The 14,473-nt window shown below is 33.0% G+C and overlaps 3 protein-coding genes and 1 long non-coding RNA gene across 5 annotated transcripts; 1 reads left to right on the forward strand and 3 right to left on the reverse strand.

The window, feature by feature from the left end:
* Positions 1–828: 828 nt before the first annotated feature.
* LOC137816384 (uncharacterized) lies at positions 829–4,550 on the forward strand. 2 transcript variants are annotated; one of them, XM_068619502.1, is made up of 8 exons: positions 829–1,074; positions 1,159–1,251; positions 1,681–1,759; positions 1,886–1,964; positions 2,188–2,227; positions 2,322–2,456; positions 2,733–2,870; positions 4,088–4,550. In XM_068619502.1, the coding sequence occupies exons 1-8, from the start codon at positions 908–910 to the stop codon at positions 4,359–4,361; spliced, it is 1,005 nt and encodes a 334-aa protein (XP_068475603.1). In that variant the 5' UTR covers positions 829–907; the 3' UTR covers positions 4,362–4,550. The 2 variants fall into 2 exon arrangements, with proteins under 2 accessions (XP_068475603.1, XP_068475602.1); XM_068619501.1 differs by having other exon boundaries at positions 844–1,251.
* Positions 2,061–3,287, reverse strand: LOC137816385 (uncharacterized). Its single transcript, XR_011081793.1, has 2 exons — positions 3,147–3,287; positions 2,061–3,049 (listed from the first exon to the last, which is right to left on the reverse strand). It is a non-coding gene; the product is annotated as an uncharacterized lncRNA (long non-coding RNA).
* A 1,238-nt stretch (positions 4,551–5,788) lies between the features above and the next one.
* On the reverse strand, positions 5,789–9,742 carry LOC137816386 (uncharacterized). Its single transcript, XM_068619503.1, has 6 exons — positions 9,406–9,742; positions 8,609–8,680; positions 8,149–8,487; positions 7,430–7,461; positions 6,361–7,317; positions 5,789–6,224 (listed from the first exon to the last, which is right to left on the reverse strand). The coding sequence occupies exons 3-5, from the start codon at positions 8,480–8,482 to the stop codon at positions 6,373–6,375; spliced, it is 1,311 nt and encodes a 436-aa protein (XP_068475604.1). The 5' UTR covers positions 8,483–8,487; positions 8,609–8,680; positions 9,406–9,742; the 3' UTR covers positions 5,789–6,224; positions 6,361–6,372.
* A 2,382-nt stretch (positions 9,743–12,124) lies between these two features.
* LOC137816387 (bZIP transcription factor 44-like) lies at positions 12,125–13,210 on the reverse strand. Its single transcript, XM_068619504.1, has one exon. The coding sequence runs from the start codon at positions 12,759–12,761 to the stop codon at positions 12,291–12,293; it is 471 nt and encodes a 156-aa protein (XP_068475605.1). The 5' UTR covers positions 12,762–13,210; the 3' UTR covers positions 12,125–12,290.
* Between the last annotated feature and the right edge of the window lie 1,263 nt (positions 13,211–14,473).

Consider the following 14,473-nt stretch of genomic DNA (forward strand, 5'->3'; position numbering starts at 1 on the left):
TTTGGTGAAAAGTTATGGCACTGTGCTTCCACTTTTTATTGCTAACAGTCAAAAATATTTTGAAAAGCATGATGTAGCAGAACTATAAATTCATACGTTATGAAAATGTGGATAAAAAAATGTTCAAACTTATTATTATTATTATCATTATGATTGAAATATATATATTTATGTTTAATATTTAAATATATATTTATTTAAATTCATATTTTTTTCAAAGAAAAAATAAAAAAACTAAATGATAATAAAGATAACAACTCAATCAAATAATAAGAAGAAATAAAAATTATAATTTTAAAAGAGATAAAAATATGAAAAAAAAAAGTAAATTGTTTCACATAAGAATTGTTTCACATTTAATAAACTCTTTTAAGTGTTTAATAAATTGTTTTATGTTCGATAAACTACTTCACATACATTTAAAATTTAAAAACGAAAGGACAGTAAATTAATTTTAAAAATAAAAAATTTCAATTAATTATAAAAATAATTAATTATTTAATAAATATTTAAAAATAGAAAATAAATGAAATATTCAATATATAATATTAATAAGAATAAAAGAAATAAAATTGTATACACTAAAAACAATTATAATGAAAAATTATATATAGTATAGATTAATTATTTTCATTTTTATTTATATATGATTTATTTATATTCAAAATTATTTTAGTAATATTTAAAAATATAATATTCGTGGAAAATTACTATATCATCATTATTATATAAATTTTATAATGATTATGATATTTATTTTATTTCTAATATCATTGTCACAGTTACTGTGTGAGCTAAAGTTTTGATTTATATGATTATTATATATCTAATAATCATATAGAGATTTGACGCTACAATCTCTGTTTATGTTTCTTCCCTGTAACACTGTAATTTGGAAGATTTTGTCATGGAAATAGCTTTATCGATTCCTCTCCAACGTTGCCATGTTCATAATCATGATGGGACAAGTTTTGGTTCGATATCCCCAACGTTGTCTGAAAACCGCAGGATGTTCATTCTGGGTATGGGATTCGTGGGGCAATCACTTGCACGAAAACTCCACAACCAGGGATGGTTAGTTACATTACATTCTCTTCCCTTCAATATTTACTTTTTTTGCTTCAAAATTTGTCTCATTGAATCAATGATTATTGGTAGGGTCGTGTCTGGGACTTGCACAACCCATGTGAAGAAGCAGCAGCTCCAGGAAATGGGGTTTCATGTCCACCTTTTCGATGCAAACCACCCCGAGTGAGTCAACCGGTAATTTTTGCCTTCAATTTTTCATTTTATCTTGAAACAATCACTAACAGTTATGTGGGTGTTAATTGGATTTGATGTCCAAATTGGGAACTATAAAGGGCACATTTGTGCTTTAGGAATTTCATATTGAGTAGAATAAACTATCGGTGCTTAAGTCATGAGGCTCTTCCACATGATGAAATAGTTTTGTTTGGTTATAGTTCTTACAAAGATGGCCTATTGTACTCTTCTTATATGCTCAAGTCCTAACAATTGTGTATCAGTGGAATATGACTTTCTGGATTAAATGCTATGAAAACTTCAAATATTTAGTTGCCAAGAGGATTTCATGGTAAATAATATCTTTAGGGAGTCAAATATGGATGTGATATATCTCACTTGATGGATAAGACTTTTGCTGTTGTGTTTGTTTTGCAGTCTGGATATCCTAAGGCTACTGAAAAATTACACTCACATTCTTGTGTCTGTGCCCCCTCTTGTTGGCATTGGTGATCCGGTATGATTTTACTGTAATGTAACTAACAGCTGTTATATGTGTGTCACCATTCTGTGTACTTTTTGTACTCTGAGGGTAACATCTTTATACTTTTCACCTTTTTAATTATCTTGTATTGATTTATAGTTGCTCCAGCATGAAGAACTTTTAAGAAGCTCGTTAGTAAATTCAGATCTTCAGTGGCTGAGTTACTTGTCTTCAACTAGTGAGTCTACATTAAAATTAATGTTAAGGTTTAGTGATGCACTTAAGTGATAAATTTATTGTTTCGTACTTTCCCTTTTCTTTTTTTCAAAAAAAATGGTACGCGGTCTGGGGCTGCATTATCTATTGGATCAAATGTTCATACTGTACATAGACTGTGCTACTGCTTAGACATATTTTTCTGTATTGCTTTCAGAGTGATGGAGAGACTTTCTATCTTGCAGGTGTCTATGGAGACTGTGCCGGTGAATTGGTGGATGAGGAGTAAGAGAGTGTAACTAAATAAATCACTTGCCTTCCAAAATTTCTGAATCTTCTCTGTTAGTTGGTTCTTAGTGTGTGCATCATGTTCTGACAGTTATCCAACAAACCCAGAAAGTGAGTTGGCTAAATTAAGGTTAAGTTCCGAAGAAGGCTGGTCACATTTGTCTCACGATCTTGGGATCTCACCACTTTTATTCCGACTAGGAGGTATCTATGGCCCTGGTAGAAGGTACTTGCCTGTTCTTACTTTAATTTTTCTATCATCAGTTTCTTTGTAGGATCTGTAAAAGCTTAGAAATTTCTTGTCTGAGTTAGATGCCATGGTAATCAATTCAAATCTGTCATTCTAAGGATATACTACTCAATAAATGTCATATCATATCCCATTTGAGATAATATAAGACCCTCATCCGTGGGTTTATGTTTACATGGCAAGATGCTCTATCACTTAATTGTCAATTTAGCATATATACTCTTTTGGCTTTGAAAATTTCTTTTGTTTTAGTGCCATTGATACAATAATCAAGCAGAAGCCGATGTCAGAAGGTCAGAAGAGGAGAAAACACCGAAAATACACATCCAGAATACATGTTGATGACATCTGCCAGGCACTGATGGCCACTGTTTATGTACCTCCCCCCAGGTGAATTTCCTCTACAATTAACTTTCTGGTACATTCAACACCTTTGTGAAATGTTTCTAAACTGAATAGGAAAAAATTTCCAAGAATAAAACAAAGTTGTAGGATTGTCAAACCTCTACTTTCTAGTCCTGCAGTAGTGGAAGGTTATGGCAGTTACCAACCATGAAGTGCCTAGGTAGCTGGAGAAACACAATTCTTGAATTTTAGTTTTATTTCAATGCTCATCATCTGTATTTACTGTTGCAACTTTAGATACAAAACAAATGAAATGTTTACCTTCTCAAAATACATGTAGAAATCCTCCCAAATAAAGCAACTATTGTAAATGCATACACAAGATGAAGGCATTGACTGAGGCTGTTTATCTAACGAACACATCTTAAGCTTGAGATTTATTAGAATTTCTTCGTGTTGAGCATGCAAAGGTTTTAACTACCATTTAAAGTACTTACGCTATTGTAAATACACAGTCCTAAATATTGGTTATGAATGTTAGTCACGATTTTAATAATCTGTCTGCATCCATAATTGTGGTTGCAATGTCAAGGTTTTGATGATTCATACAACCACAATTGTGACCTTGACTTGACAGCCACGTTTACTTGCAATTTTCTGCAATATAAAAGTTTGTGATGAAAGAGAAACATAACCTAACTACAATTGAAAGCCATAATTATTTTTTCCTACCTTCTTTGTTTGTTGATTCATACTATCGACCTTAACAAGAATAAAGTGGGCATGGGCAATTCGTAAAGAGACAGCAGTTAGTGCCTATGAGCACAAGGAGCCAAAAACTTGGGATGCATTAATAAAGTATGTCCTGAAATTATCTTAATGCTGTTGAGTAAATAGTCTCTTTGATTCCTGAATTTGTTGGATACTGTCATATTAGTTCCTGAATAGAAGAAAATTAGATAAATCATTGAAAGTTTAACAACCACATTAATCCAAACTTCAAGAAAACATGCTATTAAATGATGATACTAACATATATATATATATATATATATATATATATATAGAGAGAGAGAGAGAGAGAGAGAGAGAGAGACTTAAATGATGACAGATAGTTAGATTTAAGGACTTATTTGACATCTAAATACTTGTTTAACATTTTCTAATTGTGACAACACCTACCATTTGCAGCAACTATAGTGATTGTTTATTCTCTTTTTTTATTGGTTGTGCTCATTGGGTGAATATGCTCATATTTTCAGTGAAATTTACAATATTGTTGATGATGACCCTGCTCCGAGGGAAGAAGTGTTTGAGTATGCAATGAAACTGGTGGAGGAAAAGTGGCCAGGGCTGAAGTTACAGAGTATGGAGCAGAGGCAGAAAGAGTGGTCAAATGTAAATCCAAAGGGTGACAAGAGAGTGTGTAATGGCAGAATGAAGAGGGAACTAAGGGTGCAACTACTTTTCCCTGATTACAAATCAGGATTGAAGAGTATAATTCACCAAATTCAGAATCCATTCCACTGTCATTGACCAAATTCAGTGTCTCAGTCATTATTCAACTCACTTCATGTTTGTTTCTCTGGGCACAAATGCTATTTCACTGCTTCAACTAAGAACCCTAAAATTAACACTTCAAAAGCTAGGTTAAATATGTCATCAAAACAATTGCTATGATTGTGCCACTTAACTAGTAATCTCAAATTCTAGTTTTGATACAAAGTGTTTGGATAGAGAGTTTAATTTATTTAGTTATAGCAATCTTTTCTGGTTCAATTAGGGTTTTCTCTAGTGCAAAATGCAATTCAATAAACCAAGATAAATAATCACAAAAGTAACTTTGTTGAAAAAAAGCATGATGATGAAACGTTTTCAATTGCTACATATAAAATATATTTTAATTATCTATTGTATTTAAAAGTTTATATTTGTAAGACCTATTTATGTAGGTTTTTTTTGTTTTGTAGATAAACAGTAAAAGAGAGGTATTTTTTAATACCTCATTTATTATTATCAAATGTTCTGCCATGTTCTCTATATATCTATCTATCCAATAGCAGCATTCGAACACTGACTATGAGGATGTGAGTTTAAATCAAAACCACATAGACAAGTGATGCCACTGTGGAAAAAATGCATCTTTTATTGTAAAAGCATAAAGACCTTTATGTTATATTAGCACCTTCTCACTTTTCTACATTTTATAAATTTTAATATTACATTAAAAAATTGAATAAATTTTAAATTTTTACTATAATGAATGTGTTGTGTTTTAAAACATGAATTATGTTTTTTTTAAAAGTAATAAAATGGTATGATTTTGATCTTTATACAAATTTTTTTCAAATTTGTCTTTTGTCTTTATATTTGTGAATTGATGAATTTAGTTCTCATTTTTTTTTAAATGTGATTTTACTATTTTTTCTTTTACCTTGATTTAATATTTAGTGACAATTTTTATTATCAACAAGAATGAATTTACATAATATGTGATATTAGTCTTCTAATATTTGAATCTAGTATTTAATAATAATTTGTTCACTGTTTACAAAGCCGATTAAGAGATTAAATACATATTTTTAAAGTTTTAAAATGAATTAATCAAGATTTGACTATAATGATTTAAAAATATTTAACTCTGAAATTAAAGAAATAGTTGTTTATATATATATGACTTTAGAAATAAATTATCTTATAAAAATCATAAATTTATGCGCGACTCACTTTTTTAAGTTTAGTTTTATTAACAACTTTAGGGAAATTCGTTTTTATTATTTATTATTTTTACATAGATTTGTTGCCACCACCATCCACAAACACTACCACTTATATATAAGTACATAAATTGGGTAAATTAAAATAGTATATTTTTTGAATTTAAACAGGGAACTGTTTTTAAGTATAAAAGTAGAGGTTTAGGGAAATCCGTAATTTGCATGCAGGATTGAGAGTGCAATGCAAGGATTAGTATGTTTTTTGGTTTCATCTAATTCTCTCTTCAATCAACTACAACATTCAGTGATCCTGTCTCATACACCACTCTTCAGATTCACCTTCTCCACATAACATAACTCCTTCTATATGACTCACTGAATTTGCCAAGTTATCTTATATTCATTCATTAGAAATATAAATACAATGGTTAAAACACATTTAAGTTTCCTGCGTTTTAAACCATATTTTCTGGAGTTGCAGAAATGTGCAGCAGGTAGAATGAAGCAGCTGCCTCTGTTACTGTTACCATAGAAAATAATGAAGCAGAAATCTTGGGAAATAAAATATATCTATTCTTTCCTCTGCCTCCCTGTGCTCGTCATTGCTTTGGCTCAGCCTCAGTTGCCAAGGGACGTTATATTCATAAAATTCATATGAACCACATCAACCTCACTGGAATTTCTGGTCAAAAGTCAAAATTAATTAATTTAAAGCGTTTAAAACTATGAGTAATGTTAGACTACATAGAAAATATTCAAAATTCTAAATTGATGGTGGGTGTTATCACTACTAGAATTAGAGAATGATGGACTCTTACAGCAAATGGAACTCAATCTTTACGATATCTTGCCCAAAATCCTTTCTTCCTTGCAGAATCATTATCGGACAGGGATCGGCTCCACTTGGATCCAAGTGAAAAGTGCCGCCTCAAGAATGGCTTTCCAAATGTGCTCCTACCACTGGAGCTAGGCTCCATTTTTGAAACTTTTCCTCCCAAATTAATATCTTTTTGGCGATCAAAAACATCAAAACCACCATCAAGGTAGCTATCAACTACACGGTTTCTGGATATCTTGTGGTTCTTGGCCTTTATCTCTGATTCAGCCCGAAGAACTTTTCTAGACAACTTTGAAAAGTGCTTCTCTCCAACCATACAAATTGGACAAGCTGGATCATACCTATCTGCCTCTGGTGTCATAGCCTCTAAACACTCTGCATGATATGCATGACCACAGACCAGCACAGCAACAACCGAGAGATCATTGTTGGCAATAAACTTCTGGTTGCTCCATGTTGATCTCTCAGTCAAAAGCTTTGAGCAAGCCCCACAAGATTGTAGTTCCATGGAGGGAGAATATGAGAACCTGCTACTGGATCCACTTATCTTGTGACGACCAGAGCCAAAACACTCACTATCAAAAGACCACCGTTCCCTTTGGGATGATGCCACCATCTCAGAGAAGGTTCGCATTGACCAGCCATCAGATGATCCACATAGGGATCCAGCAGCCATTTCATTGCTGCAAGTAGAGAGTACAAAGGATGGCCTACCTTCAGAAATTGAGTTGTCTGGCGATTTCAGACCCATGATTCGACTATCAGAAATCTGTCTCAACAGAGGGTGTGCTGGAGAACGATGTGCCCATCTTGTTGGGGTAGAGTTGTGAAGATGGTGATAATTGTGATTAAGCAAAGGATCTGCTGTGGCTGTTGAGAAGACTGAAGGTATTGAAAAAGAAAGATTTGGTATTGAAGATTCCGCTGGGTTCTTCACCTAAAGAGAAACACAGATTAAGAGTGAGCCCAGCAGTACTACAGCAGAAAGCCTAAAAATCAGATTATGCACCACAAAACTCATGGTTCCAATTTGGTTGCTCAAAACTAACCACTGTAGAAAAATTGCTTGACATGGACAGATCTGCAACAAGCACATGGAGGGAGAACAAAGAGAAATCAATGCCAAACAAAGAAACATCAACCCAATGAACCAAAGTGCATAAAAGACAGCATCAAGAACAGAATGTCAATAACATTATCTGGGACCATTCAACACAACAAACCAAGTTTGAAAACTATACACTGGATAGGAAAATAGCAAAAAGATAAGGTGGTGAACACAGCCATACACAATATAAAGAAGACTCACGTGTGAGATAAAGATCCCTTGAATATAAAAAGGCAACAGCAAGGGTTTTTCTTTTTCAAAAGATATATAAAATCCCACCTATTTTCTCAGAAGCTATTGATTATGTATTTACTAATATTTGTGTTGCATTGTGAAGCCTGTTTGTAATCATTCTCAAAGCCTACGACTGTACTGTGCAGGATTTTCATTTTTGGGTAAGCATACTGAAAGGGCTTCAATGTCAAGGTTGCCTAACGGTAACAGAAACATTTCTCATGGGATAATTGCTCCACCACCATACAACAATTTACAAAAGGAAATTGTATACTGTTTCATCCTATATTATGTACTAAAAGTAAGAATACCCCCAAAAACGATGGGGATGGAAGAGGCCTAAGTGTTTTAACTAAGACTGACCCGTCAAACATTGTGCTTATGGTAAAGGACAAAAGAATAATAGAGTTCAGGGTTTGCATTTACCAGAAGAGGGGGTCATCAGATTTGCAACCAGTGCCTCATCAACAGGGGACTTCAGAGAAATAGGAGTCACAGAATTCTCCATGATGCTTCCCCCATCTGACAAATTACCTCTTTCGGAACTTAATGAACCTTTTAACTCCATGCTGACATTTCTACTGTCCACATGAGATGTGTGATAAGAAGGATTCTCAATTTCACCAGCAACACGCTCCCTACTATCCCATTGAAAGCTCCACGATGGTGAACAAACAACATCTCTACGCACGGTTTCACCTCCAGTTCTGTTAGGAAGATTAGGATCCTTTGCAGCAGCAACACAACAAGCTGATCCCATGATAACTGCAGAAAAACGTAGAAGCCAATCTAAACTATAGCCACAAACACTAATTACTCTGTAGTGTAAAGACAAATTCAAGATTTGCTTATACTTTTTTAACAAAAAAGAAATCCAATTGTGTACCTGGAAATCACAATTGAAAACTCAAAAGCCACCACCTCAATTTCCAGCAAGAAATGGTAACCCTACTTCCTCCTGAAAAATAAACAAAAAGGAAAGACGATTAAACTCTTAGATTACAAGGTAACTAAAAAAACCTTCCAGAGACCAAAAAGCTCCAGACAAGGAACCAAGCCCTAGACTTCGGATTTCTAACGCTCTAATCTAACGAAATCTAATTCAGAGAAAATTCCAACGGAAAACTCAATCGTAGAAAACTGTTTCTATTAATTGCATCCAACGATTAGAAACTAAATACATATGTAAAAAAAAAATTCAAAACGACCAACAGCTTCAACCGTAAATACAAGGTTTCCTAACATAAACATAAAAAAGAGGAAGAACAATTAAATCCATTCTACAAGTATCAAAAACCACTCAACCATCCTCTAAGTTAAATAAAACCAGTTCAAGTAAAAGATTTCCATATAAACAACAGAAAGCAATAATTACGATACGCACACACAAACAGCGTCATTATGCACACTTCAAAACACAAATCCAGAGCCAATACCTAGAAATAACAACCTAATCCGGTTCGTTTTCTTCAAAAATCCATGAACTCGTCAAAACAATTAAGAACAAAAAATTCAATCCTCTCTCAGCTAATTTATTTCCTCGAGCCTCAAGAATTTCTAGGGTTTCGAAACATTCTAAATACTAGTAGCGTTGATGCATACGACTAACTATTAACATGATTAACGAAAAGGAGAAATTGAAGAAGAAGAAGAAGAAGAAGAAGAAGCATGCGCGAATCTTACGCGGAAACTATAAACTGAGATAAAAGAGGGAAAATAGTTGAGGTGTGGTCATAGACGGAAATGGACTTGGTGGCGTCCGTTTGAGAGTTAAAGCACGGCGGCGGCGGAGCAGAAGCCGGTACGACGGCGTTAGGGTAGAGGTTGTTGAAAACGGAACGGTGGCGCTGTGTTTGTTTCTCTGTATTGTGTGACTGTGACTCACTGCATCTTTCTCTTTTTATTTTTCTTCTGCAAACGTCTGTTTCTATCTTTTCCTTTTGCTCTTTCCACACCTCTCTTCTCTGCGTTTCTCGCTCTTTAATAATTATTTATTTTTTTTATACCAAAAAACAAAAAAGTGCGCGTTGAATATTATAATAACTCATAAGAAACCATGGATGAGAAATGGACGCTTTAGTTTCCACCACGTGGAGCGCACTATAAGCTCACATGCACCCAATTAAGAGAATATTACAGAAATTGCGACCGAGGAGAAACCATTGACCAAGATCTTTCCGTGGTTACAACGCTGGTCAATTTTTGCCATGCTCTGACTAAGACTATGACCGTTCGATGCGTTTAGAATTATCAAGACTCATAAGACTATGACCGTTCGATGCGTTTAGAATTATCAAGACTCATAACACCAAAACACCGTAATGTTATCTTGAGTCCGATCTACGTATTATTGGATATTGATATTCTTTGTAGTCATACGGATTGGATATCGACATTCGACATTTCAGTGAAGTGTTTAATTTAAATAAATATTTGTTGAATTTTTAACAATTATAGCACGGTTTTAATATATTTTTAAAAATAAAAAGTATATTAATTTTTTAAAAACATAAATTTATTGTATAAAATTTTATTATGATTAAAAAAATACATAAGAAATCATGAGAAACATCTTTCTACTAAAAAAAATCTAAAATATACTTATGCATATAAATTTTTATTATCCATTTATATAGTTTATAATTATATAATATATAAATTCATGTTGTGTTATCTAAATTTTAAATATCATACATATTTCTGTGTTCGTATCCATCGTGTCTCTATGTCTATTGCTACATAAGTTTAGAATGAGTTCAGTTTATCATAAGTCAATGTTGTTGAAACTCTCCCATTAACTAACTATAAACTCTAATTTCAAAGTAATTGTATCTCTATTTTTTTTTATTCAGCTTCTTCTGTCCATAGTAGAAGCAATTTTATCGATCGTGCTTATTTAACCTTATCCTAGCTATCATAATTTTCATAAAATTGATATATTTTTTAATTTTTTTATATATTATGTCAAAAACTGTTTTATTTATAGCGATATTTTATTAATTGAACATTTATGTGTGTTGTTTCTAAAGTCGCTGTTGACTTTTGTTGCATGTGTGCTTAAAATGCAACAAAGTCTTTTTTTTTCCTCTCAAACTCATTAGAAAATGCATTTATTGAAAGACCAAAAGCTTTGAATGGTTTATTAAGACTCTACTACACATCTTCTTCATTCTTTTCAGGTGGAGCTATGCTTATTATATTAAGAAGGGGAAAAAATGTCATCGGAGATCCCACATCGACTAGAGATTAGAGTCTTTCATGAGATTAGAGTCTTTCATTGTATATAAGTGAGTGCAAACCTCAACTTCATGAGCTGGTTTTATGGGGTTGAGTTAGACTTAAAGTCCACTTCTTAACAAAATATACTATCTGAGGATTTAATATTGAGATGTTTTTGAGTTTTTCTTTTAATATATTTTAATTAAAAACTTGTAATGAATATCTAATGATTGTATTATATAAAATTTTCACATAAAATTATAAAATCACTCACAATTTTAATATGAAAAAACAAATTTATTTTATAAAATATTTTAAAATGAATCATAAATAAAAAACAATAACTTGTTTCCGGTCAAACAAAAGGGAACTATGTTATTTGTGAAAATCGTACCAAAAGCTATATAGAACACAGAAAACATTACAGGCCCATAATTTTTGTAAAGCCCAAAAATCTCAAATTTATTTTAGGTAAAGGAAATTACTTCCTGCATCCAATAAATTAACATACATCCAATTATCATTGGAAAATGACTAAAATGCCTCTTGGAATATATTTCCAGATTTAAAAATAATTATTGTAATAAAAAAGATAGTGACATTTTTGTAATATTTTTGCCATTTTCGCTATTTTTAACAACGATTTCGCTGAACTGTGGTTATATATCTAAACATGTGTAATTTGTGACGATTTCTAAACAAATCGTGGTTATATATGAATACAAATTTTACCCATAGAGCGAAGCTTCTTTTCTTTTCACTCTTGAATGTTCATTTCGTCTTCTTTCTCACTCTACTTGATCTAAAAATTACTGTAAACCCGAACTTATAAACCTAAATAAGTTTTATTAGATACTTCTTAATATTTTAAAAAAAATTATAATCAAAGAAAAGTGTTAATAATTGACACTGTCCACGTTGCGTCATAAACCTGTAGCAAGCTTTTTTACTTTTTTGGTCCAGAAGAGTTTTTTGAATTAATTAATCTTGCACTTCTCTTTGCTTCTCATGGGTGCAATTTACACACCATGCTGCAACCATCACTTTATCACTTTAGTTTTATCAAAAGCCACTGATATCATCAAGAACATGAAAACAACTAAGAGAAGCAACTTTTTGGTACCATTTATAAAAAGCACACCCACAACAACAACAGAACCATGCCATTGCCAATGCCACTATATGATATTTTCAATATTCCATTATTATTTAATCAAGCAAGATCCCACACTTTAATAACATAACATGTCTTATAACAAACATTGCCTCACCCTAGAACACTACTAATGATTCCATTCCACCAGACACAACAGCAGCAGCAAGAGAACAACCTTAGTTTCTCAGACTCTTCACCACAGAAACATGTTGTCTGCAGTGGCCACAATGGGTTGGTTAAGGCAGGGCATGTGCATGGGATTCATGAAGTTATTGTTGATGTTGTTATAGCAATGATGGTTATCGTTTGTGGGTGTTGTTTTGTTGATGAGATTGATGATGTGATTGAGCGAGTGAAGGGTTTGGGTGAGTTCAGTCTTCTGGGCCATGAGAATGGAGTTTTGAGCCTGGAGCTTGAGATGGTATTGGGTGGTGATGTTGAGTTGGGTGAAGAGTAGGTTATTCTCCGTCTGTAGACGCTGCAGTTGTGCAGTGAGATCGTCCATGTGCTTCTGCTTTCGCATCCTTGATCTTCTGGCCGAGTCACGGTTGGATTGCTTTCTCTTCTTCTTTTTTTGGTCCATCAGACGCTGCAGATCCTCCTCAGACCCTGAACTCTGAATCTGCTTTGTGGAAATGCTAGAGGTTCCACTGAATGAGGCCATCACATGTGTGTAATTTACAACTAGACTACAATGGAAACAGAGGAAAAGGAAAAAACAGGGGAAGAGAATGATTTTTAGTTAAGCTAATAGTGTAGAAGATTGTTATTGTTATTTTTATTATTGTAGCTAAGATATGTGTATAAAAGGGAAGTGGTGTTGGGGTTAATTATGAGAAAACATAGAACCAATAGAGGAAGACAACTGAGAAAGATTGAACAAGGTGGGTCCTGCGTCTGAGGGAGGAATTGATCATAAACCCTGAACGAAGGATCTCACTGAGGACTGGAGACATTAATGAAAAACATGAACATGTATGTTAGATGGGTTATGAGGATGAAGATTTTGGAAGGAAGAGGTTTTGTGGTTAAGAAGGAGAGTGGTGAGTGGAGGGTTTTGCTGAGAAAAAACCAGCAAGGGTTTGAGAAGAGAAGAGGAGAGGAGGAGAAGAGGAGAAGAGGAAGTAAAAATTGAAGAAGAGGGTTGAATTTATAAGAGAAGGAAAGGGTGGAGAGAGTGAAGAATAGGGTGAATAGAAGAAAGTGGGATGGGAATAGGGAAATAATTTCTTAGTGAAAGAGTAACTTTATGTTGGTTTCACATTTCACTCCTAGAGTTGTCAATACATTGATTAAAATAGCTCTCGAACGGGATTGAAATCAATAGAACTATTGAACCATTTCTCGGTCGGTTGGTCGGTTGGTCGGTCTGTCTGTACTTCACTCCTTCTTTTCGAATGAACACTTGCAACTCTCATTCTTTCACTCTTTATCTTCGTCAACTCCGAACTTAGTGGTACCTGAAAAATGCACTACGACACTCAAGTCAAACTTCAACACTTGACACTCAGCATTTAGTACTAGATGATAACACACCTGATCCTTTGGGATCTGTGCTTATTTATATAATTATTGTGGATCTTTCATCATTATTGTGCCTAATAAAATCAGATTAATATTGGATCATTGATTAGTTTCATTATTAGTTATTTGGTCGACCTGGATGTCGAGTCTCATGTTCAGTTGTGCGGACCCGACTGATATAAGTTGTCAATATATCAACACTCAAAATATATAGAGAGAAGATATAAAATTCTTCAATTCTACAATTCATAAGTTGTTAAGATAGCAACATTCATAGAATATACAGAGAAAATCCAAAACTTCCAATTCCACCATCCTAGAAATTTAAGTGTTTTTTTTATATTTTTCTAAAACTATTTATGTCATCCATTTTTTCTCTCTTATGATTATTTTTACTGCAATCTCTTTGATTTATTAGGATATTTTGGTCTAAAAACTATTACAAGAATTATTGTTATTTTAATTTGAATTTTATATAGTGAAGAAATGGTAGCATTTTCAATTTCATTTTCAGTTCCAACCATTAAAGACAATCCAACATCATCAACCACCATCAACATAAACTAAAGAAAAACTGAAGCAATTAATATATATGAAATGAAGAGAATATACCTTCTTATTTTGAATATCATAATGCACATAAATAGCTTTTGGAGTCTTTACAGCTATGTTTTGTTACATCTTTATTCTCTGCCCATTGGAGAGCATTTTTAAAGCCTAAAAAAATGTTACTTAAACTATATAATATCCTACTATTACTTTTCATGATCTGTTATTAATTAATGGAAAATTTTATTGAAAAATTATGTAGTCAACTCCAAATATTTATGAAATGATAATTCAGATTGTGAA

The sequence above is a fragment of the Phaseolus vulgaris genome, chromosome 1, assembly GCF_000499845.2.
Source record: "Phaseolus vulgaris cultivar G19833 chromosome 1, P. vulgaris v2.0, whole genome shotgun sequence".
NCBI classification, from domain to species: domain Eukaryota; kingdom Viridiplantae; phylum Streptophyta; class Magnoliopsida; order Fabales; family Fabaceae; genus Phaseolus; species Phaseolus vulgaris.

Coding starts and splice junctions, on each gene's coding strand:
- LOC137816384 (XM_068619501.1), top strand. CDS start 908: ATGGAAATAGCTTTATCGATTCCTCTCCAACGTTGCCATGTTCATAAT. Junction 1,760..1,885: donor TTGTTGGCATTGGTGATCCG/GTATGATTTTAC, acceptor ATTGATTTATAG/TTGCTCCAGCATGAAGAACT. Junction 2,457..2,732: donor ATCTATGGCCCTGGTAGAAG/GTACTTGCCTGT, acceptor CTTTTGTTTTAG/TGCCATTGATACAATAATCA.
- LOC137816386 (XM_068619503.1), bottom strand. CDS start 8,482: ATGGGATCAGCTTGTTGTGTTGCTGCTGCAAAGGATCCTAATCTTCCT. Junction 7,462..8,148: donor TCTGATGACCCCCTCTTCTG/GTAAATGCAAAC, acceptor TGCTTGTTGCAG/ATCTGTCCATGTCAAGCAAT. Junction 7,318..7,429: donor CAAGCAATTTTTCTACAGTG/GTTAGTTTTGAG, acceptor GTTTCTCTTTAG/GTGAAGAACCCAGCGGAATC.
- LOC137816387 (XM_068619504.1), bottom strand. CDS start 12,761: ATGGCCTCATTCAGTGGAACCTCTAGCATTTCCACAAAGCAGATTCAG.